Genomic DNA, 25,046 nt, shown 5'->3' on the forward strand with positions numbered 1-25,046 from the left:
CCTCGCTACACACACGACAGCCCTTTGCCAATGTTTCGCTTTTGATTAACACTAGTGGCTCTTTTGTTCCATGTTCAGGGTGAAAACATTGTATTGCTAACGTGAGGCATCAATTATATAAAGAACACATGACACGCAAACATACATATACTGTACACTTCTCATAACTTGTATTCTTTTATTGGAATTCAAACATCCAAAAATGTTAACTTTAGCCCGACAGACCTCTAGTGTAAATATAAGCCCTGCTGTCAAAATAAAATAAAAAATAAAAAATCACAACTGAAATAAATGTAGTACTATCCTAATCAAATATAGTTGTAATGTTGCTGTACAATTCAGGTAAATATTTAATACACCGAGTTGTTCTCCACTGCTCCAGTTAAATCTATATCAAGAGGAATATCAAGGACTGAAATACCTAAGGATCAGTTGGGAATAAGATGCCACTCGAATCTAAAACAAGGTATTGCGGCTGCCATTCAGCGTCGTCCTATAAGTCGTACAATGAACAAACCATATTAAGTCGATTAGTAGTTGAAAAAAAACAAGAACATGTCCTTGCATCAGAAATTACAATATGAGGCAATGCAATATTCTGCAGTGTCCTAACAAATACATTTTAGACGATGTTAATGGTCAGAGTTCTTTCTATAAGCAAAAGGAAAGACATCTTATATAAATTAGTATCAAACACCTGTGTATGGATCCAGGTGTAATGTAATATTCCAAACATATTCTATTGCAAGAGGTCGATGTTGATACATTTCAATACCGCAGACACACAAAACAGAAGTTTAAGAGGTTCCATGTCATTCCATTGAAGTGAAGTAAAAAAAATAAAACACCTATTTGATCAAAAGTCTTATGGCACAGAAAAGGGATTCAATCAAAGGTCAGTCACATTCCTAAACACAGATTTACAGATCATACTGTATAAAAAAAACAGTGGTCACAAACAAGCAAAACAAGGAACAGGGACATGGTACCACAAAGGATAGAATTTTTTTTCAAATCTTCTCGTTTTTGTGCTTCATTTGATCATGCGGTTTTAAAAAGGCTTTTAATGATGTTTAACTTGGGTTAAGATTTTTTTGTTTTATGAAAGTTGATCCTGTTTTACTAATCATATACATTGAGTGTACAAACATTAGGAACACCTGCTCTTTCCACAGACTGACCAGGTGAAAGCTATGATCCCTTATTGATGTCACCTGTTAAATCCACTTAAATCAGTGTAGATGAATGGGAGTAGACAGGTTAAAGAATCATTTTTAATCCTTGAAACATGGATTGTTTATGTGTGCCATTCAGAAGGTGAACGAGCAAAACCATAGATTTAAAGTGCCTTTGAACAGGGTATGGTAGTAAGTGCCAGGCGCACTGGTTTGAGTGAGTCAAGAACTGCAACGCTGCTGTTTTTTTTTACACAACAGTTTCCTGTGTGAATTAAGAATGGTCCACCACCCAAAGGACATCCAGCCTTTTTGACACAACTGTGGGAAGCATTGGAGTCAACATGGGCCAGCAAACCTGTGGAATGCTTTCAACACTTTGTAGACTCCATACCCTGATTGAGGCTGTTCTAAGGGATAAAGAGGGTGCGACTCAATATTAGGACAGTGTTCCTAATGTTTTGTAGACTGTATATTAATAGGATTCAATATTGACTGTGTATTGGATATGCATTAAAAAGTATAGTTTACTTACAAACAATATACAAAATGAGCTGACAAAATACATTCTTCCTCTCCTTGAAATAGTTGTCTGTGCATGGGATCCATTCAAAATTTTGTTAATCAGAAAATAAAAACTCCAAAATAATTTGTGCTTATGAAACAAAAATGGAGGCCATTGACCCCTTCAAAATGTTTGACAGAGCATTGCTAGAATTTTATTCACAACATGGCTATTATACATTTTCTGTAACCAGGTTTCCATCCAACCTTTTTATGCTAGTAAAGTACATGTCAGTGTAAAAAATGTGACAGGTCTGATGGAAACAGTAAAATGTTTAGTAAACTTTGCAAATATCGACAAGGTGGGTTATTTTTGTGTATGTAAAATTAATTATGCGAGATATCGGTGGAATAACCATCATATCGAAGTTAATTTGGGAGTGACGCGATGAGGTGTGGTCCTGCCGCTACGAATTGTCGGAAAAGCAAGCATTTTCTATCCATTATGATGAACTTCACATAGTGGTGAAAGTGATAGGTGATGAGTTTGATGCTGCTTTCCAATAAATATCGAGGATCTTATTCTTGTGATATGATCGTCGATGCCTGGCTGCTATTTGACAAATTAAAACAATCTCGCTCTTTTGTCCATGATGTCATCATCATGTAGGCTATATGCGCACTCTAGCCAACAGCGCGCAGATACATTGGCTAGAGCGCACTTGCCAATACCAGAGTGGGCACACTCGCTATATAACGTAATATTTTTTGTTGTTGTGAGAAAACCATCAGTAGATTTGAAAATGTGATGGAAACCTTTAACTTGTAGGCTATTTTTTTATTAGGTAAGTGGGAATTTCACTGCAAACGGTATTTTTATGTGTACTACGTCATCATGGACATACTTTTATCTGCAACATGTCAATTGGATGGAAACATAGCCCATGATAGTTATGAATTAGTATAATAACAGGACATAAAAAAACATGACATAAGGGCAAATTGGCATGGTAAACAGGCAGAACGGCAAGCTCCTTTACCTGATCTCAGCGTCTTAAAAAGGCAAAAGTTACAAAATAAAAACATTAGCTAGCAAAATTGCATATTCAAAAAAGATCTACATGTTTTCCTGCATTGTACTATTAAAAAAAAAATAAACTCGGAGCCTTCTGCCTGATACGTGGTTCACCAAAAACATGGGCAATGACTTGCTACAAGTCAGAAGGGGTGCAGATGCAGAAGCCTGCCAATAAATGCCTCCCTCGTTTCTTGAGTAGGCCGCTGTGTGTGTGTGTGAAGTGTGCAAGTCCAGACAGAGGGGCTGAAGGTTTTTGAACAGACTAGATGAACGGACAGATGGAGCCGCCCCCTAGGGCACTAGCATTTAGAAGGTGCATGCGAGGCAAGGCGAGAGCGGGGCTGAAAAGGACTTTGGTTGGTGTGGTTGTCTCGGAGGAGCTTCTTGCCCTCTTCCTCCTTCATGAAGAGCTCCACCATGAGGATCTTCTCCTTGTGGATCTGCAGACTGATGTCCTTGGGGATGTCTGGGATCAGCCAGTCAACAAAGTCGCTCATCAGCATCACCACATTCTAGAAGGGAAAACAGACGGTAAGGAGCGAGGCATTTCTTTCACAATTCCTTCAATACAACTCCAAAAACAGTCACTAAAATGGATATGATAAAACACTTTCAGCATAAAAAGATTGAACCCTCAAATGACTTGGGTTTGTTTTTGTGCAGGCATCTGACCTGAAAAACAATGACAAAGGCCAGCCGGCAAGCCAGTATAGCCCAGAACTCCTTGGAGAGGTCATAGGGGGTGTTGGACCATAGTGTCTCTCTGTAGTCTTTGTATCTGGAGAGAGGGTAGAATTGGCAAAATGATTTACTATAAAATGACAACGCATCCAACGAGTATGATAGACTTCACGCACATTCTCATGAATGCAATACCTATTTGAAAACAAGGCACAGTAAACATGTCGGCCCCGCACAAATGATGCAGCCCCCCACCCCCCCACTTGGGACAATTAGTGGCAACAATTCAAAAACGGGAGAGGCTATCCGGACACGCCTGGTGCACAAATTGAGAGTCGAGTGGAGACGAACGGATTCGGTTCAGTAAGTCGTCCTGATGAGCCCTTCCCAGCTAGCTATTTAATTGCAAGCTAGCTGGCAACAACAGCAGCATGGCTCTAGTTAAAAGTTGTAAGATAAAGTGATTATTTCGATGGGCGAGGGAGAAATAACTTGTAGTATACGTCACCCTCTGGATGTCACCGTGACATGGCAACAAGCTATCGCAATGATAAGTCGGTGTGAATGACAAGTGCAACAGTGTAACGTTAGTATCGAAAGTGTTTCCCAGTTACCAATGTTGCTTCCCATTGGGCAGCAGTTGCTTCACCGGGCAGCTGTATCACATGTCGCTGGCGGTAGCTACGTTAACTACTTTGTTTAGCTCACATAATACAATTTAAAAGTATGCATTAAGGTGTCATGGAAAAAAAACAAAATGTACGCATTTTTTTATTTTTAACAAATGGTGGGTTAGCGCCAAGACGGACGAATGTGCGGTGGCTTCAAAACAGCGCACTCTGTCAGTCATCTAGTGTACGCAATGAACAAAAAAATTAAACGCAACATGCAACAATTTCAAAGATTTTACTGAGTTACAGTTCATAAGGAAAATTAAATAAATTCATTAGGCCCTAATCTAAGAATTCCACAACTGGTAATACAAATATGCATCTGTTGGTCAAAGTAGGGGCATGGATCAGAAAACCAAACAGTATCTGGTGTGCCTCATGCAGCGCGACACATCTCCTTCGCATAGAGTTGATCAGGCTGTTGATTGTGGCCTGTGGAATGTCGTCCCACTTCTCTTCAATGGCTGTGTGAAGTTGCTGGATATTGGCGGAAACTGGAATAAGCTGTCGTAAACGTCGGTCCAGAACATCCCAAACGTGCTCAATGGGTGACACGTCTGGTGAGTATGCAGTCCATGGAAGAACTGGGACAATTTCAGCTTCCAGGAATTGTGTACAGATCCTTACGACAAATTTTAGAGTGGCCTTTTATTGTCCCCAGCACAAGGTGCACCTGTGTAATGACCATGGTGTTTAATCAGCTTCTTCATATGCCAGACCTGTCAGGTGGATGGATTATCTTGGCAAAGGAGAAATGCTCACTAACAGGGATGTAAACACATTTTTGCAACATTTGAGCGAAATAAGCTTTTTGTGCTTATGGAACATTTCTGGGATCTTTTATTTCAGCTCATAAAACATGGGACCAACAGTTTACATGTTGCATTTAGATTTTTGTTCGGTGTATATAAATCATTGGACAGCGTTTCCTTCGCTCCCGCTTGCAGAGCACTGCTGGGGGAAGTAGTTCGATAGTGTAGCCAATATCATCACGCCAGTGTGACAGCTAAAACACATTCATTGGAGTGATTTTCACCCACAATGTACAACTACGGCATTAAAAATCTATATTTTGGAAGAAAAAAAAACTATTACTCTGCTAAAAACAGAATGATTCTGAACACTCTCCCAAGTCCCTACTAAGGCAGACAAGTTTTAAATCCTCACTGAATCTTCTAGCCACAAGAATAAACAAGCTAGTTGGAGAAGGCTCATTAGGATGACTGATGGAACTAACTGAACCCAATCCATTTGTCCCCACTCAACTCTCCCTGCCTTACATAAGTCATCAATATTGGGAAGCAGGCATGTCTATATATCCTCTCCCAATTCAACCTAGACTATACTGAAAGTAACAAAACATGTGCCTGTTACAGTGCCATTGTGTGGTCGATATGAATGTGATTGCATATGTTGAGTCTTGAGAATGGTTGCAAAGGGACAATATATTACTGGAAACTTGTGAAGTTTACAACTAAACAACCAGAATTTTGGTTTCTTTCAAGGATTTTATGTAATCTATCACAAGACAGATTACAGGTGTCTGTAATTATCTTTGGCCCACTGTGTGGCCTTATCACATGTAAAATATATGAAATAATATAGAATGACAAAGCTGTAAAACATCCTAAACCATCAACTTTGTGAATACCATTGGTATGTATGTGGAGACCGCTTAAAATGAGTGGATCCGGCTATTTCAGTCACACCCATTGCTAACAGGTGTATAAAATCGAGCACATAGCCATCCAATCTCCATAGACAAACATTAGCAGTAGAATGGCCTTACTGAAGAGCTCAGTGACATTCAATGTGGCACCGTCATAAGATGCCACCTTTCCAACAAGTCAGTTCGTCAAATGTATGCCCTGCTAGAGCGGTCCCGGTCAATTGTAAGTGGTGTTATTGTGAAGTGGAAACGTCTAGGAGCAACAACGGCTCAGCTGCAAAGTGGTAGGCCACTCAAGCTCACAGAACGGGACCGCCGAAGTTCGTAATGCATAGAAGTTGCTTGTCCTCAGTAGAAACACTCACTACTGAGTTCCAAACTGCCCCTGTAAGCAATGTCAGCAGAATAACTGTTCGTCAGAGCTTCAGCAAATGGGTTTCCATTTCCGACAAGCCTAAGATCACCATGTGCAATGCCAAGCATCAGCTGGAGTGGTGTAAAGCTCACCGTCATTGAACTCTGGAGTAGTGGAAACGCGTTCTCTGGAGTGATGAATCACGCTTCACCATCTGGCAGTCTGACAAACAAATCTGGGTTTGGCAGATGCCAGGAGAACGCTACCTGTCAGAATGCATAGTGCCAACTGTATAATGGACTCGGGCTGTTTTCCTTAGGTCGGGATAGTTCCCTCAGTTCTAGTGAAGGGAAATCTTAACACTACAGCATACAATGACATTCTTGACTATTCTGTGCTTCCAACTTTGTGGCAACAGTTTGGGGAATCCCCTTTCCCGTTTCAGCATGACAAATGCCCCCGTTCACAAGCGAGGTCCATACAGAAATGGTTTGTCGAGATCGGCATGGAAGAAATTGACAGGCCTGCACAGAGCCCTGACCTCAATGCCATCGAACACCTTTGGGATGAATTGCAACGCCAACTGCGAGCCAGGCCTAATCGCCCAACACCAGTGCACGACCTCACTAATGCTCTTGTGGCTGAATGGAAGCAAGTGCCTCCAGCAACATCTAGGATGTTTCCAACATCTAGGCTGTTATAGCAGCAAAGGGGGGACCAACTCCATATTAATGCCCATGATCTTGGAATTAAATGTTTGACATTTTGGTCTTGTAGTGTATTTGTTGTCAAACTTTTTGTCGTCAAACTGGTGGAAGTTGTGAAAAAAGTCAATAGTTGGAAGAGTTACAGAGTTTATTGAAAATAATGCCATTGTTGATTTAGATGCTTTTTTCATTAATTAGGCTAATATAAACTCATGGACACAGATAACTAATAAAAGTTATTTAAGTATAAATGACAAAAGTTACCATAGATTCTGTGACTCAATTATGTAATCACACAAACAAAGACCAACACATTTGTGAGGGATCTGTGTTTTCAGATGGGAAACTCCTGCAATCTAATGCAATTTGGTATCTATTGTGTAGGGTCAAGTCGAAGACTCCGATTACTATGGTAAATTACAATTAGCTTTGGTCAGTAGCGGCCATGTTGTTTTAATTACTAGTCTGGAAAATATTGCACTGAGACCTTTCGTGCAGATCGATAATTCAGAACCAGAGTAGCGTTTTTAGTGTTTTTCACAACATTCAAAATGGCAGAAAATCCATCATGGTGGATCTTATGGGTCGCTGAGGCAAACTCGTTCCTTTTGAGGAGAGGAACCTATGTAGCGAATTTCATGACATTATGTCAAACAGAGTGAGGAGCGTGACCTTTCAAAGTTGTCATTTTCTATCGCTTGTTATAGCACCACCACCATATAGCATAGTCCACTTCCTGATTTCATCGTGGGGGGGGGGCAATAATATTTCAACTGTCTTACCTGCATATCTGCACTTCATACCCCAGGTGCATAGGCTGCAGAGGGGCAGTGCCAGGCTGGAAGTCACTGACGTTGAAGTAGGACAGAGTGTGGTTGACAAAGCCGTGCATGGAGCCATCAGGGCTGTACATGTACTGGTAGACTAGTCGAGGGATGAAGTCGGACGTAAAGGAAATCACAAACGCCTGAAGAGAGCAGACAGAGGAGAGGGGAGTGGTGTGATGACCAAAATTATTTTCAAATGTCCACTAAATGCAAATGACAAAATGTCAGCATTGTAAAATCTTGATGACAGATCTGGAAATAATGAACACTTTAAGATGTTTTTTTTTTATTCATGTGAAGGTATGCACTTACATTTACAATGACTGCTACTTTGCTGAGCCCTCTCAGAAGATTATACCAGATGCCTGAGAGAACAAATAAGATAGAGAAATGCCCGAAACACCAATAACTGGGTAGACAAACAGGCTTCATAACATGTACCTATTTTCATTTTAAAAAATGGTAGATGCAATGATTGATTCATTGGTTAAAAAAAATGTATAATGGTCACACCATAAATGTGCACCACCAGAAAAACATTAACATAAAATGGATATCCCACTGATATACTGAATGGATATAATAAGGGCTTTTAAGGATCATTAGATTTTACTGCATTATTGTAGGCTAAAAATGTGCTGCATTCAAACCAAATAGCCACAGTATTTGGTCAAAGTCAGAGACTGACTCAATTATGTAATCACACAAACAAGACCAAAACATTTGTGAGGGACCTGTGTTTTCAGATGGGAAACTCCTGCAATCTAATTCAATTTGGTATCTATTGTGTAGGGTAAAGTCTAGGACTCTCCAATTAAGTAAAAATGTTCCTTTTATTAGAGCATCAATAGACCAGTGCTGTTAAAGTGTGGAGATGGAAACCTACTGTACCAATGTCTTTTGCTCTGGCTGCGATGGGCCTCCTGACCTCTGTGACAAACTTCTTAGCATCCAGACGGATCTCGATGATGTTGTTGAGCAGAGCAAAGAGTGGTGCCAAGGGAAAGGAGGCCACAAACAGGGTCACCATTCCAAACTGGATGACTGCAAGTTTTTAAAAAAATTAAAAAAATAGATATTCAAATGGACATTATAACCACAAGGAAATCAACAAAGCATGCTGGGTAGATTAGATAACTGGAGCACGAGTATAGAGGGAAGTGGAAAGAGGAGCACAAGCCTATAATAGTCATGCTCTTAATTCCAGACTACACTAGATATATGTTTACATTTAAAATACACAGTATTAAACTACAAGGAGAACATATGAGAGATGAACATGAATGAGATGGTGGAGTGAGGACACGCCATGTTTCTGCACTTGCTTTCCGGGTTGCCAGTCAGAAACTTTACTGAAATGTACTGGGTAAAACTTCCAGAGATCCAAGCAACAAAATATATACAAAAATTGCCCACTTCACATTCTGAATGGGTACAAACACTCTGGCCTTTTGTGCCTGTGTGCAGGTTTCATGTCTGCTGCATCCATATATTAAACCTAGCTGGTTTTCAGTCGAGTACCCTTGGAAAAAGCCACTTAAAAACAGGCATGCCTACCAACCTAAAGATGGACTGAATCTTTGAGTCAGTGTATATAGGACTGCTATGCTACAACAATAAGACTGTGCTTCTATAGCTGCTACCCAGAGATGAACTATTTCTAGTTGATAAAGTTGTACAGTATAACTAATAACTAGACATATTGGGAACAGTGGGTTAATAACTGGGGCAGAACAACAAATGTTTCCCTTGTCAGCTCGGGATTCGATCCAGCAACCTTTCGGTTACTGGCCCAACGCTCCTGGTATACAGCAAGTAATATAGTAGTATCAGTATGTTATGGCACAGATGTACGGACGTTAGAGGTCCCCCCCCCCCCATCTCCGTCTTACACAATGTGTCTTTTCAATGAACATGCTTTTGAGATTGTCCAGTTATTCAGTCGGATGCTGCCATTATGAAAGAAGCCACTTGATAAAGACATCTAAGGACTAAAGTAAAATCAGGTCAACTAAATCCACTTGCGTTGATTACGTGGGCATCATAGACAAAACAGTTCTCTGCTCCTCCACTATAGATTATCTCAAGCAGAGAACATGCATTTTTAGAAAGGGTTCCACATCGGCGGTTTTACAACTAATCAGGCTCTAATACCGTGAGCGGCATGAAGCAACATTTCTCATCATTAATTCAAATGTCAAGCTATGCCGTCAATAAAGTGATTACTGGAATTAGCAAGCAAGAAAATGTTATCCTCGGTAACACCGCTCATTACTCCGTAATCAGTGACATTTATAGAAGTTGCCAATTTCATACAAACATGGTTGTGTCGTCCCTGCATAAACACACACAAAGACCTGACCTCAATAGCAAGAGCTTAAAAGCTTAAAATAATTGGTCAACTAATGTACATTAGTTGACCAATTATGTATGTAGTGCACAGTACATTAGAAGTAATTCATTGGCAGTAATTGGTTGACCTTAAAAGGGAAAATCCAATCAGACATGCTTATCACACCCCCTAGAATTAAATAGTATATCTTTGATCTCTATGTTCCTTTGCTCCAAATCTCTACTCACGGCACACTGCAGTAGTTCATTTCCCTTCTGTCTCGTGTGATAACGAGCATTTGGTATAGGGTGGGCTGAGGGCGGCTGATCCTCAGTAAGCTGTCAGGAGCTTTACTGGACAGACTGACATATGACTCACTCATCTCCATGTACTCTGGGCTGAGGCCCACAAAGGGACCCAGGAAGTGGTCCTTCTCATGACGCTGTAGGGTCATGTTATAGTCCTCCTGCTGCTGAGAGTCCATGTCAGACTTCCGACGCCTGATCAGCTTCTTTATTTTACTGTTTGGAGCAGAGAAAAGAAATGGTAGTAATATGAGTCTAGCCCTGAGCATCTTTCTTTTAGTGCTTGGGTGTGTGTGTGTGTGCCTGCATGTGTGGGAGAGTGGGTGTGTGATTATGTTCTCGTTTCATCCAGACAGAATGTCGCCTGCTCTGTACTGTACTTACGGGATGCCGATTTCAAAAAGGTTGTTCTGGATGAGCTGTTTGCCAAGCATGGTGATGCAGAGCTGAATACACAGCTCCATCAGGCAACCTGCGTGGGCACACTGGTGTGCAGACGAGACAGCAGTCAACCCCGTCAGACACACAGATAAGAGGTAATCTCAATCTAACAGGTTTGAAGGTTGGCTAGCTTTGATTTGATCTACAAAGCAACCTGTCTTTAGGATAGGGCTCAAGGGCACCCGACCTGGAACCTACACAACTGCCCTGGGATCTTGCCCCTGTTACTTCGTAAATAAGGGAGGGTTATAACCATTACAGCATATGGTAATATTTCCATTAATTATCCAGCATTGAATCATTAGAACTTATTTTGGTCAACATTTAAAAAGGCATTCTGGTCAATGTTTAAAGATAAACAAAGATGAACACAGTTGATTACCTCCTCCATCCTGTATGACCCGATAACATACACATAATCCCCAGGACGCCCAACCATTCTGTGGACATAAGTGTTGAAATAAGTTCATGTTCATTGGCCACCATCCTTAAGAGGCGTAAATCACACTACAAAACAAGTGATTACACACAAAATCAGGTTTCATGGTGAAAGTGTATCTATGGTTGAATATCTGTTAAGATGTTTGAGTTGTGGAGAAGCTTATTAGTCAAATAGAGTAGAGGAGAGCTCAACCTGCCCCTGAAGAAGGCGAGGTAGACGATGGGGGAGAATGCATTGGCAAACTTCAGAACAAAGGTCTTGATTATCAGCCTCTCTTCAAAACTCTTGTCAGTCTTGGGCACCTCTGAGAATAAAAACACAACGAGTTTATATCACTTGACTGATGGAGAACTGAAGAGGTTTCAGTGGTCAAGGGGGTTATCATCCAGAGCTGTAGCTTTTGTTGCAAACACCAAAAAGTAGTTAAAAATGTAGTTTTAAAAAATGTGGTAAATACATTCGACACAACAGGTAGCACTCGCAGATAGACTGTAGGGTCTAATACAGGGAGAGCTTTGCTAATATGGTACAGTTGTTTGATCACAGCATCCTTTTCATATTTGAGCGACTAACCAAGAAGAGTGAGCCAGCGAGCTACAGCACCGTAGACCTCATCCATGATGATGATAATCACCAGGTTGATGACAGCAGCGGTGCCCTTGACAGTTGCCCGGATGTTGGAGCGAGCCGTGGGATTGGAACTCATGTGTAAGGCAGCCCTGATGGAGATTCTGTACAGGATGACCCCGAACACTACAGCAAAGGTCACACCAATCTGCAGAGGAAACGAGAGAAGAAAACCTTTGACTTCATGAGCTGTTTAAGGTCAGGCACCACGCCCTAATAAAAAGGTTTATCTTTTTTTATATCTTGATCATATCACAAATCAACTTTTACCAGTTGAATGTAAACACAAATTAAATACTTTTTGTATTAAAATGTTTCTGAAATAGTGTTAAATATTAGCATACCATGCAAATTAACTTTTCTGGACACTGGATGAAGTCAACCTAAATATTTTTGTTTCCTTTTGTCAGGACACTCCAGGACCGGACTTGTCCACATCTGCTTTCAAAATACTTTGTATCCCTCATTTACTCAAGTGTTTCCATTATTTTGGCAGTTACCTGTAGGCCTAATTGTGTGTGTGTCCAGAAGATCTGCATTGCTTTCCACTGCTAGACTAATGATCAAGAGCACTCACTTCAACTTAGCTACATTTTCCCGGCCTAATTGTGTCACCAAATATACAAATGAAGATTCAGTGAAAACGAAAAACAGACATTGATTGATCAAGACGAGTTCCTGTGCTTGTCTCAATGGTGCTGAAATTACCATCTAGTTGACCACACACGGCAATTGCTTTCCGTTTTATTATAACGCTTGGATGACTTTGGGGAAAAGTCACGTAACCCCCGGCTCTACGAACTAAGCGACGCATTCAGTTGACTTTAAAACAACAACAAAAATGTAACACATTCGCAGCAGCGCAAAAGCCCTGGGGCCAACCCAAAATCATTCAAGGCTAAATCCCTGAAAGCCCGAGCCTAGTGACGTCTCTGGATCTAATACCACATCATAACATGCTGTGTGGGCCCTGGGCACATCAACTTACCATAAAAAGCATTATGAAAAGTCCCATCATATATGCTGGTGCACGGTCTGTACATGTCAGTTTCACTTTTTTATCCTGAAACAGAGTAATTAACACACAACTGGGTGAGAAATAGGAGCAAACCTAAACAACCACCTGACAGCAATTTGTGTCCTCTGCCGTGATTGCTTATGCTGGCAGCCATTTCCAAACAAGTCAGAGCGACTCTCGCCCTGAGCGGACTGATGCCGATCCAGCCAAGCACACATAATCTGAGCTCCTGGACACGAAACTGTGCAGTCAAACCGCATCGCAACGTGTCTAAAAAAATACAAAAATAAATAAAAAGAGGGTCAGCGACTTCAGACCGTGGTTCCAGATGAGCAAGGGAATGTAATGACCCCTTCGTGGTTCGATGAGAAAGGAGCTAACATGCACGAGCTGCAGTTCAGAGGAAGCCAGACATAAACAACCACCCTGGCATGTGTTGACATCCAACATGTGCTAACTATTGTTGTGCAGCAGTAAACAGACACGGTGAAGGTTGTTCAGCTTACTGTAGACGGCAGAGCATCTAAGACTTATAAAATAGCTGATAGGAGTACCTGAGGTTGGTGTTATGGGTTGTGGACAACTCCAGGATACATTATATTTTAGAGCCTAGGAGAAGACGAGACGTGCATGTGCAGACAGTGGCAGTAGAATTGAGGTCATCTATATAGGAGTCCAACTTTAGATTGGCATTCTTCGGTGACATTGAATACAATTCTGGACTGTGACTACATCGATAACTTTACAACGGTGGAGTTCACCAGAGAACAAAAAGTGGGAGGCGACAAACGCCATGTGTTACGTAACGGTGCCTTTACTCATAGCGCATATGTGTTCGCGGATAGGAAATTTCGCCCAGAGACAAGAGAGAGGGGAGAAGCAGTCCGTGGTGCTTCCATTAGGATGGTCCCAGTCCCCATCTCTGACACTATAAGTCAAGAAACACTGAACACCATAAATAATCTTCAACAATTCATTTATTCTATGCATGGATGCATACATAGAATTAAATAAATAATGTAATAATATTTTTGGTCTGTTGTTTGACAGCCCACCAAGAGGCACATGAGTGATAGGAAAAGGCCTACCTTGGGAGACATATCCTGTTTCTTCAGGGTCTTCTGCATGACTTGGATCTCATACTCAGCCCTATGGTGGTCCTAGAGGGGACAGATGCACATTAATATACAAGTTCGTCCAGCGGTATCACCTTAGCGGCATCAACACATTTTACTCAAAACGGAGGAACTGACAGGTCAAATGGTGTTTTTACCAGTTGTCAAGAACATAGCAACACCCACACAAAAAAAAACTTGGTCATCTGCTAAGTGTTTCAGCTCAGTGCGGTGGGGTACACCACCAACATTTATTGCATACAGGAGGAAATGTGTGACAGAACAATGTTAGGAGTACAGTATCTGTAAGAGGGGATGCAGGCTTTCAAAAATGGGTTTGGCATTCATGCATTTAGAAATGTTTACTTCACCATCATTTTGATAAGGACACCTACTAGAATACCTTTACGGGTTATATTCATTATCTTGCCAGTCTACTTAACAACCTTACCCCATCTACCGGTAAACATAAACAGTCATTTGATATTAAACAGAAACAAGCCCATAACTGTGCGAGCAGACAGAAACGGAGAAGGCTAAGCAAGTGTCTTTTAACCATCTCTGACATGCAAAGAGCCGAGGGAGAACCGGGGCAGGCAGTCAGGAAGCACAGTTTACCAGACACCCTGGTGGTAACGCAGGTATGAGGGAAACAACTGTCAACTCTGCTAACATCAGTAGGTGCTGCCTAGTGACTAAACTTTTTTTTTAAAAGACAGGGGATATTAAGAAGCACCTTAGTGAGAGAGTGAGACAAAAAGAGAGAGAACAGATATTTCTTCCACATCTAGACAAAAAGACACCCTCTTTACACTACCTCTTCTTTATATTTAAAAAGGGGTGGGGCTAAAACGGGACTGCTAAATAAGGGACTGTTTGAAAGGGGGTCATATAAACAATGCCTTATTTTAATTTTATTTTTTACAAGTAACATACCATCAATTCTGTCTGACATAGATAAGAATGTCAGAGTGAGGGAGAGTGATATAAACCTTGTCGGGGGAAGTTGGTTAGTATTGAGTAACAGCAGCTGTAGAGACAGCTGCAAGAAAAGTTAATAAATAAAATCAATTTCAAACCTTGTGTGCCTGTGTCAGGAACCACCATAATATAAAACATAAAAAACATGATTAAGAAAAAACGTGATTAAATAATATCTCATTGTATTAGACGTTCATGTCCAAATTGGCCAAACAGGTCCAAAACAAAGGCATAGGCTCACCTCTTCCTCTTCAAAGCCAGTCAAATCCCAGATGTAATTGAGTCTCATTTGCCTTCTCTTCCAGTGCTCCATGAACATGGTAGCTGGGAAACAAAACACAACCCATCCTTAAAATCAGTCCCTCCAGGATTTTGCGATCAAAATTAGTTTTTGCAAAATCAACAATAGCCAGCATGTTATGCATAGTCTCTCGAAAACCAGACACTAGGCAACAGTGACCAGGGTCTGGCTTCAACGATGGACTCTTTTGGCATAGAGGAACTACATCTCTGCCTACATCACTACTCTATCCAGGGTGGGTCCTATTTAGACAGAAAACTCAACCAACATATCACGAGGCAGACATGCCAGGACGTCGCGATTCAAACCAAAAGTTTGAAGGCAAAACCTTTGCAGTGGTTTTAGAAAGGTAATTGATGTAAAACTAGCCACTTGTAAAATGCACTCATTAAAAATAACCTCTGATCTCCATTTTCTAGCTACTATTTTGTATTTTATTAAAGTGTACTGACTGACGTCGGCAATGTTGAAGTTCCTCTATGCCGGGGTATTCAACCTTTTCTTGCCCAGAGATCCCCTCCCAGGCAAACCGGAGGCCCAGGGATCCCCTCCCAGGCAAACCGGATGCCCAGGGACCCCCATCATACGTTAGCAAAAAAAAAAAGTAGTAATAATATAATAATAATATGGCAAGGAGAAGAAAAAAAAAATCTATATATTAAAATGTATAGATTTGGAAGATAGTTATTCATTATTTTGATCTCCCAACATAATTGGAAGAGACAGTGTAAACGAACATAGCCCATAAGCTAGAAAGGTAACTCAGAACTCCTAAGAGCAGCTGTTGAGACAAAGGTTAGCCATGTGTTGGCAACAATGTATATCCAAGTCAAGAAAGCTTACCAGCAGCAACACTGTAGTCTATACGCAGATGATTTTTTAAAGTCTGTCAGATACTCCAGTTAGTGTAATTGGCTCCAATGAGTGTTATTTGCTCAACATTAGGTGTTGAGAAATAAAGTTGACACCATTATATATAAGATATTGTCCTATTTTCGACTATATGTATGTAATTCAAAATTCCTTTATTCTGTTGGTGCTAGCAATACATTTGGAAAAAATGCAGATCCCTGCAGTACCCCCACGGACCCCTGGTTGAATGCCCCTGCTCCGCCAAAAGAGTCCAACATTGAAATCAGACCCTAGGTCTAGTTACTGCCTAAGGTTTGGTTTTCAAAACTATTATGCAAGGGCTTGCAAATTTGACCAATTACTGCACTATTACCACTTAAAACAGTCAACTCATTGCAGTAATGTGTCATTAAAACTGACCGATCACCGCATAACAAAGGGGACTCACAATTTCAACCAATCACGGCACATTTACCGCATAATATGGTTCAATCAAGCCACATGTCAAACTTTTTCCCTCAGCGTATGTGACAAATTGGACAAAATCATCGCATTTTCCAATGAACACTATCAGAATTGCCACAATATTTTTTATAGCCATCCTTGCTTAACCTCTTACATCTATGGGGGCGCTATTTCATTTTTGGATGAAAAACGTTCCCGTTTTAAACAAGATATTTTGTCACAAAAAGATGCTCGACTATGCATATAATTGATAGCATTCGAAAGAAAACACTCTGACGTGTCCAGAAATACCAAGATATTCTCTGTGCGTGCCCTAGAACGTGAGCTTCAGGCAAAACCAAGATGAGATGGCATCCAGGAAATGACAAGGATTTTTGAGGCTCTGTTTTCCATTGTCTCCTTATATGGCTGTGAATGCGAGAGGAATGAGCCTGCCCTTTCTGTCGTTTCCCCAAGGTGTCTGCAGCATTGTGACGTATTTGTAGGCAGATCATTGGAAGATTGACCATAAGAGACCACATTTACCAGGTGTCCGCCCGGTGTCCTGCGCGAAATTGGTGCGCAAAAGTCACCTGCCAGTATTTTTCCATGCGATACAGAGAGGAAAGCAAGCTTCCCGAACTGCATATCAATGAAGAGATATGTGAAAAAACACCTTGAGGATTGATTCCAAACAACGTTTGCCATGTTTCGGTCGATATTATGTAGTTAATCCGGAAAAAGTTTTACGTTGTAGGTGACTGAATTTTCGGTTCGTTTCGGTAGCCAGACGCAATGTAGAAAACGGAACGATTTCTCCTACACACAGACGCTTTCAGGAAAAACTGCGCATTTGGTATGTAACTGAGAGTCTCCTCATTGAAAACATCAGAAGCTCTTCAAAGGTAAATGATTTTATTTATTTGGTTATCTGTTTTTTGTGAAAATGTTGCGTGCTAAATGCTACTCAAAATGCTATGCTAGCTTTGCATACTCTTACACAAATTAGTCAATTTCTATGGTTCAAAAGCATATTTTGAAAATCTGAGATGACAGTGTTGTTAAGAAAAGGCTAAGCTTGAGAGCAGACGCATTATTTTCATTTTATTTGCGATTTTCAGAAATCGTTAACGTTGCGTTATGCTAATGAGCCTGAGGCTTTAGTCACAAACCCGGATCCGGGATGGGGAGTTTCAAGAAGTTAATGACTACAGTACGAGAACGAACCAGGAACCAGGTTCATACTTTATAAATAGTCAAAAAGATCAACATCTCTGAAACTCAAACAGGTCACGATCTTATCTCCTCCAAATATAGGAACCTACAATCCAAACCATTATCACCATTTTAATCACCACTGACACTGGTCTCCCGTGGCTCCTGTACTTCCTGGTCTCATAGACTAGACGTAACATAGTAAATGGAAATCCGGGACACAAATTAGTATGACATGTTATGTTTGGTATGGTTACATAAGACAGATGGTTATTTAAGTCATAAACGAAAGTAGGGTGACTCTGAGACCAGGTTGCTCTGCAGGACTCTGCCTGGTCCTGTGGTCTGTAGCAGATGGCATTGTTTTATTGGCAGAAGATGAGGGAGAGAACACGGGAGGGACAGCTCACCCCAGAGGGCCATGAAGATGGAGAAGAAGACGGTGGCCGGGTTGTCAAAAAGATGGCTGGCCCTGGCCGTGCCGCATGCGGTCTTCAGCTTCCAGTAGCTGCAAGCGCGGTCACACAGTGGGCACATGGTGATGTTGTTTCTCGGATCACAAATCTCCATGCTGCGTGTGGGAGAAGAAAGTTAGTGGAAAGCCTCAGTAAAAAGAGATCTAACCAGAATGGTCAGCATAAACTAAATTACCAGTTTGAGAGGCTATAGAGTCCAAAAGCAACCAGGAATGAAAGAATGTTAAAAAAAAGACTAAACCTTGCATGCGCCTGTTCCCGCAAAAGGTTGGTATTTATCAAATGTTGAACTTGACGGGAATGTGTGGGTATGTCCACGCAAATCTCGTACGCACAACTTCTAGTGGTTGATCAACTGTATTGCAAGCAAACTGTCATTTTGGGAAATGGAGGTGGTTGATGAACAGTAATTCTAGTAGGCTAATAAAAACATAGGTCTAGTGATAAAACAGGTGCATTTGCCATTGGTAAGAAGACGGCATAGCAGCATTTATTTACTGATACACAACAAATATTAGGCTACCATTCCATCGCTCATTTAATAGCCAACCATGCTCGAAAGTAAATAGACCGGTAGCCTATGACAGTATGGGTAGGCTACAGTATTGCTGTGCAATAGGAGCGCAACACAATGGCCTGTTTAAATCTCAGAGTCAATACCAAGGTAGGAGACAGAAACACAATCATGTACTGATGAACAAAACATTGAACGGCAATTCGTATTTTGATTAGAAGTGTTGGCTGTAGGCAGCATTTACTTTTAAACTGTTCAATAGACAATCAATCTTGTAGATTGTGCGGCCAGTGTTTGGCACTAGGTATAGGCAGCATTAATTTTTTTTGTTAAAAATAAAATAAAATACTGCAAAAACATTCTGCCCACACCTTTACAGAAATGTGATCAACTTTGCCATTGCTCTCTCTTTTATAAACTGTCATGGTCCAGATTCAACATCTCCAAATCATACAACAAATTAGGGTGTCTTTTTGTTACCATAAAAGGTGAATAGAGGGCGTTTTCTAGGCGGGGTTGTAATGCTCGTTAACGAGCGCAGAAATACAGTATGGGTCTGAGTTATCAATGAAAACGTGGATATGTTGCATGCAACAGTTTGTTGAGCATGCAAATCCTACAATGTCCACAGACACCAGAATCTAGTGAGAAATGTATGCATGGTTGACATACGAGGCCACTGAGAGCTACCGTACTGCAGGTTTAGCCCTAATCTAGCGCACCTGATTCTAATAGTTTGCTGGTTGATTAAGCTGAATCAGGTTTGTTACAACTGGGTTTAGAGCAAAAACCTACAGGAGGATACGTGATCAGAAAGTGGGTTTGCCGCCCAATCGTTCTGCTCTAGGTAGACTGTGTGGTGGCAAGGTCCACAGGAGCATTGGCTTATGGCCAAGGTGACATACTGTTCTAACTGGCAGAGTCTCTTCACTCAGACCAACAGACTGTTAGAAGGCGCTACACAGGTAGGGTCGCTTATAGATACATACAGGGGATAGAAGAAAAAAACACCAAGAACGCACAGACTCAAAATGAAAAGCAAATAACAAATCACAGTATGTCTGACAGTACTGTGTTCAGTAGCTCTTGGGTTATTGATAAACCATCACATGTGCTTCCATGCCGTTAGAAATCTAACCATGCAAGTGTAGTTGTGGATTTAACTGAAGTTGTAAGATGTCATTGTACCTGGGAATGTCATTGTCCACCGTGGCACAACCGTACAGGAACACTATGACCCCCACTATGGCAGCAGGGATCAGCATCTGGGTGTAAACCCCCAGCCAGGCAAAGTACAGGCCAATCTTCTCCCCAAAGTACTTCCTGCAAGAGAGGAAGGAAAGCAGCACTGAGTACATACATCAGGAATCAGTTCAGATATGGTGATTAACTCAAGCCAAGCCAATGATATGTTTTGTCTTTTTGATTGCTACAATACAGTACAGCATATAGTCTCTGCATTATCATGTCTTAGAGTTTAGAGCAGGATTCTCTCACCTGATTAACCCAATTGGTTGGTACTTGTAGAAGACACTGTAGCTTGCCCATTCTTCATACAATATCTGATGAGACAATAACGGGTAAAACAACATCTTAAATTAAACAATACTTAGAGGCAAAACCATGATGGAAGACTACATTTAATATATCTTATCTTAATTCTGAGTCTCATTATAGAACAGAGGAAAAGTCAGTTTGGCCTCATAAATGATTGAAATTCATCATGCAAATTATTCATTTAAACAATGTTGACAGGAAAAGGTCAGTCCCATTACAAAGCCCTTATGAAATATTGCATAGCCATTACTAGTCACAGCTATGCTGTGATCTCAATTGTAACGATGTGCGCTGAGAGTCGGGAAGCAAGTTCAGAGACTGAGTGTTTTAATAAAATAAACGGGACATAATACAAAAACAAGAAACACTAACAGCACACAGACATGAAACAGAAACAATGATGCCTGGGGAAGGAAACAAAGGGAGTGACATGTATAGGGAAGGTATTCAGGGAAGTGATGGAGTCCAGGTGAGTGTGATGACACGCAGGTGCGCATAACGATGGTGACAGGTGTGCACCATATCGAGCAGCCTGGTGACCTAGAGGCTGGAGAGGGAGCACACGTGACATCACAATGCTATATTTGCTGCCTGAGTTTTGCCAAAGAAATCAGTGCCATTAAGGCCCAGGGGTTGGTTGCATAAAACCCCTTAAGTTTAGTTTTCCCTGATCTTTTCCCTTAAAGTTTAACTTGAATCAGGTGCAGTACACATTTTAAGGTGAAGTCCCCCTTAAATTAAGTAAAAAAGTTAAAGGTGCCTATGAAGCCCCTTAACTGCTTCCTTCAGTGTGGATATCAATGTAAACCGCATTTGTGAAGGTGAATGTTGCAATAGGAGTTACAATAGGAGAACAATAGGAGAACATCAACCTGCTAAGCTACCTAGTAAACAATGGAAGATGCACAATCCATAGCTATACAGCTAGTAGAAACGAATAGAAACAATTTGAGAAAGAAGTTACTACAAGAAACGTGGTTCATTATCTTCTGAAGCAATTTGGCTATCCTGTCTTGATTGTAGAATATCTATTTTGCTAGCTCACAAAATAAATGTGAGCTCTTTGATGAGATGTTCAGTCAGTGAATCAGCTCTTCTCCATGGTAACCAGATACTATTTCTGCAGTGCATGCCTTCAAACTACCACAAAACCCCCTTAACCTGTTAAACTCTGACCCCCTCTGGTGGCATTTTCTAAATTATGCATAATCTTGTATACTACCCTCATTACGTAGAAAGCAAAGAACTGTGGGATTCCGATAAAGGTGTCAGAAATAATGTTACTGGGACTCCCTAGGGGACCCGGGTTCGATCCCGGGCTGTCACAATCGGAAGTCCCATAGGGAGGCACACAATTGGCCCAGTGTCGTCCGGGTTAGGGGAGGGTTTGACCGGGGGGGCTTTACTTGGCTCATCATGCTCTAGCGACTCCTTGTGGCGGGCCGGGAGCCTGACCTCGGTCGCTAGTTGAACAGTGTTTCATCCGACACATTGGTGCAGTGGGTGGGTGTTAAGAAGCCCAGTTTGGCGGGAGGACGCATGACTCGACCTTCGCCTCACAAGCCCGTTGGGTGAGTTACAGCGATGAGATAAAATTGGGGAGAAAAAGGGGGCAATTTAAAAAATAAATAATAATAATGACTACTACAGAGCCTGAGATACTAGCTAGCCAACAAGACTACCTAGGTAGCTCACTCCCTCACAAGACTAGCCAAGTTATCTGCGTCGTTGCTTGCATGCGATTGGCTGTGGTCTTTGGGGTGGCACTCGGCCTGGGAGACAGGGCTGCCTGTCAGGCATCATTCAGGGCTTAAATACCCCACGAGCTCAGAAGCTCTTAGGTCAAGGTAAGGAACATTTAGCTTGCTAACGTTCTAATTTATAAACTGATCATGAGCACCAAACACAAACGAAAGCATGATGTTAGCATGAAATGTACCATCCCTTATTGTAGCAATCAATAAAAACGCATGCGCCGATCCACTGTGGATTCTGCCGCCCAGCCATACTGACAATCTATCATCACTACGTCCACTCCTATTTATAGAGTTTCTCGGGATCTCGACAAAACAACTTTTGTTATGTCGTGATCATGGGATAAATAAGTTGTGATCTCGATAACGAGGGAATTATTTTTTTATTCATATGTCCTCTCTGGACTTTCGTACTTAAGGGAAACACTTAAGATGTTTTATGCAACCAGGCCCAGGATCAGCATGTAGGGACAGGGTGCTGCGATCTGTGTCGTCTGACAGGTCAAGGTCATCCTCGAGCATCAAATGTTATTTAGATTGCCCCTCGGTCGTTCCTAGTGTGTATCTGCATTAAATAATATAAGTGAATTTCATTGTTGGTCTCATGTTGCACTCCTCTGCCTGTCATACATGAGGTTTCACTAATGAAGTGCCATCACTGTCAGGCAGGGAAATGGGCACCCAGGGGTCATACCATCAGAGCCTCACAAATATTTATTTTTTTACTGAACAGTAGTCCCAATGGCACAGCACCAAACAGAGCTTCGGTAGGTTACTATCCTCCAGCCAAATGGCCCCGTCTGTTCCCAAACAGAGCTCCCACTTTGCAAGACAAATTAGTGATGCTTGTGACTCATCATAGACCAGTCTAGCGTAACAGAACACAGGACTGGAAAAACAACAAACCATGGAACAACTCATAACGACATAGCCTCTGAAATGTAATCATGCCGTCATCTCAAGGACATAAGTCATTTCTGTGACAGAGCACTCAATTTGCTCTGTGCACGGACTACACCAGATGGGTAGGGAAAAAATACCACTGCCATATCGCAGCTTGGGAATGGAGTATTTCTCTGAGGCTTTAGATTTTCTTTGCTCTGGGCTTAAATCGCTTAGATTCGACCAGACTCGTTGTCGTACAATGCTTGAGGATGGTGAAAAGGGATTAAGCCTGTTGCCGTGGTGACACTTTCAATACATACAGTATAATTATTATCTAAGCCAAAGGGGGCTTTTCCTCTCCAACGTTGCTGACGGCTTGTGTCTAGAAAGCGTTTTGAATTCTGTGCTTTAACCTTTTCAATATACTCCGACGCCAGCGACAAGACTTTCCTGTCCTTTCCTGGTTTATGATAATCGCTAACAGCGACACGAATAATGGATGTCTTTGTGGTTTCATTGATTGCTTATTGACCAATGATTTGCTCGCCTCACCTTTCTGTCATTGGCCTCCGCCCCCATGCCGTCAACATCCCCCTGCAAGGGAAGTAATGACAGAATTATATCTGGTCACAGAGTGCCTGGCTTCGCATGGGTATTGATATGTGTGGTAATATACTCACATCGTGAAGAGGGTACGCAGCAGTGTAAACACCGTTGCCAAGGAGACTGGTGATTCCTGTAAACGTCATTTTCAAGAGATCAAATTTACTATCAAGCAGAAGGCACACAATAGCAATCATATTCTACCACAGCATACTACATGTAGTTCAGTCTAGGAAGATAAGACCGATGTCATTTACACCCCTAAAGGATCCAAATTCATTGTAATATAAGAGATAGGGAACATGGCTTGGCTTACCCATGGTGTATTTGGCTTTAGTGCATCTTGTACGTTTCAACACTTCATATACCTAAATGGGTAAAATAAAAAACATGAAAATAAGTACAAAAATACTTCTGCAATGTATGAAGATGATCTCAGGTGAGAATCACATTGAAATAGGGTAGAAATCGTGTCTTGTGCCATGAATTTGTAAACAAATGGATCTAAACTCTAAATGCATTGATGGACAAGTTGTTTTCAAACTTCACAACAATCTTCCAAAAGTCATTTTAGCTCAGTAGTGATGTTTCTGTTGAGCAGTAAAGTTCTACACCATCTCCACTGCGAGCAACATACGCTGACTGAGAAAGAATCCAGTGAAAAGTGAATTATATTAGCAAATCATACATTTACTTGTGGTGCGAAGGGCTTTTCATTGACTTGCCCATCATTCAAGCAGATCTATAGTACTTACTATTGAGGCCCTGGTTTTGCTGTCGAAGAAAGACGCTCTGTCTGAGAGATCAAACCTGTTAATATACAGAGAAGCATTCTGTCAGCGGGTTATTTAACAGAGCCGTGTACTCAACCAGGAGAAAGAATGTTAGTTTTCTAGGTACGTGGAGAGCAATGCTTTTTTTTTGTGTGTGTGTGTGGCCAAGATGTCACACACATTGTCATTATTTAGACCAAACATACAATACAGGGTTGGCTACAGGGATAATACTGGTTGCAACATGTCTTGGTAGCTAGTGTTAGTCAGACGCCTGGCCTACACAGTGTTCATTGAGAGTCAGGAGCTCAAAATAGCCTGTAACCTCTATGCCCACTCTCTTGAATAAAACTGAGCTTGTTGACTAGCCTCACTCAAAACACATTCAAATATTGTGCTTTTTACAATACATAATATTCTAACATCCAAACGCAGATTAACTATTCCCGGAAAATCAGAGGATAAGTCTCGGATTAAAAAATAATATTGAATAGCAGTGTGGATGTCTTCCAAACGACATCTCGGTTCAAATTTTGTTTCTGTTGATTTTGTATCCATTGGTTTTGTGCCTGGTGATTTTGTGCCTGTTGATTGCACCTCTACGTTATTACTGTCAAGGCACAGTGGGGCCATTAGCCATGTCAAAAATGACAAAGAGCTCAAGACTGGTGAAGACTGCGGGGGTAGAAGAACCATTTCAATTCCATTTATTTCAGCTCAGCCAGATCACATTATGGGGAAATA

The 25,046-nt window shown here is 41.3% G+C and overlaps 1 protein-coding gene across 1 annotated transcript in view; it reads right to left on the reverse strand.

The window, feature by feature from the left end:
• Positions 1-148: 148 nt before the first annotated feature.
• Positions 149-25,046, reverse strand: part of LOC135547157 (anoctamin-1-like) — a 47,103-nt gene continuing 22,205 nt past the window's right edge. The window contains exons 6-25 of the mRNA XM_064975881.1: positions 24,285-24,339; positions 23,846-23,897; positions 23,607-23,662; positions 23,479-23,520; positions 20,228-20,292; positions 19,919-20,053; positions 18,151-18,311; positions 15,170-15,252; positions 13,921-13,992; positions 12,803-12,877; positions 11,761-11,962; positions 11,380-11,491; positions 11,128-11,185; positions 10,689-10,789; positions 10,378-10,520; positions 8,559-8,711; positions 7,980-8,032; positions 7,623-7,807; positions 3,430-3,535; positions 149-3,269 (exon numbers count right to left, since the gene is read on the reverse strand). Coding sequence (XP_064831953.1) covers positions 3,057-3,269; positions 3,430-3,535; positions 7,623-7,807; positions 7,980-8,032; positions 8,559-8,711; positions 10,378-10,520; positions 10,689-10,789; positions 11,128-11,185; positions 11,380-11,491; positions 11,761-11,962; positions 12,803-12,877; positions 13,921-13,992; positions 15,170-15,252; positions 18,151-18,311; positions 19,919-20,053; positions 20,228-20,292; positions 23,479-23,520; positions 23,607-23,662; positions 23,846-23,897; positions 24,285-24,339 — 2,122 coding nt within the window. The 3' untranslated portion in view covers positions 149-3,056. The remainder of the gene's footprint in view (positions 3,270-3,429; positions 3,536-7,622; positions 7,808-7,979; positions 8,033-8,558; positions 8,712-10,377; positions 10,521-10,688; positions 10,790-11,127; positions 11,186-11,379; positions 11,492-11,760; positions 11,963-12,802; positions 12,878-13,920; positions 13,993-15,169; positions 15,253-18,150; positions 18,312-19,918; positions 20,054-20,227; positions 20,293-23,478; positions 23,521-23,606; positions 23,663-23,845; positions 23,898-24,284; positions 24,340-25,046) is intronic.

The sequence above is a fragment of the Oncorhynchus masou genome, chromosome 1 (assembly GCF_036934945.1).
Source record: "Oncorhynchus masou masou isolate Uvic2021 chromosome 1, UVic_Omas_1.1, whole genome shotgun sequence".
Classification (NCBI taxonomy): Eukaryota; Metazoa; Chordata; class Actinopteri; order Salmoniformes; family Salmonidae; genus Oncorhynchus; species Oncorhynchus masou.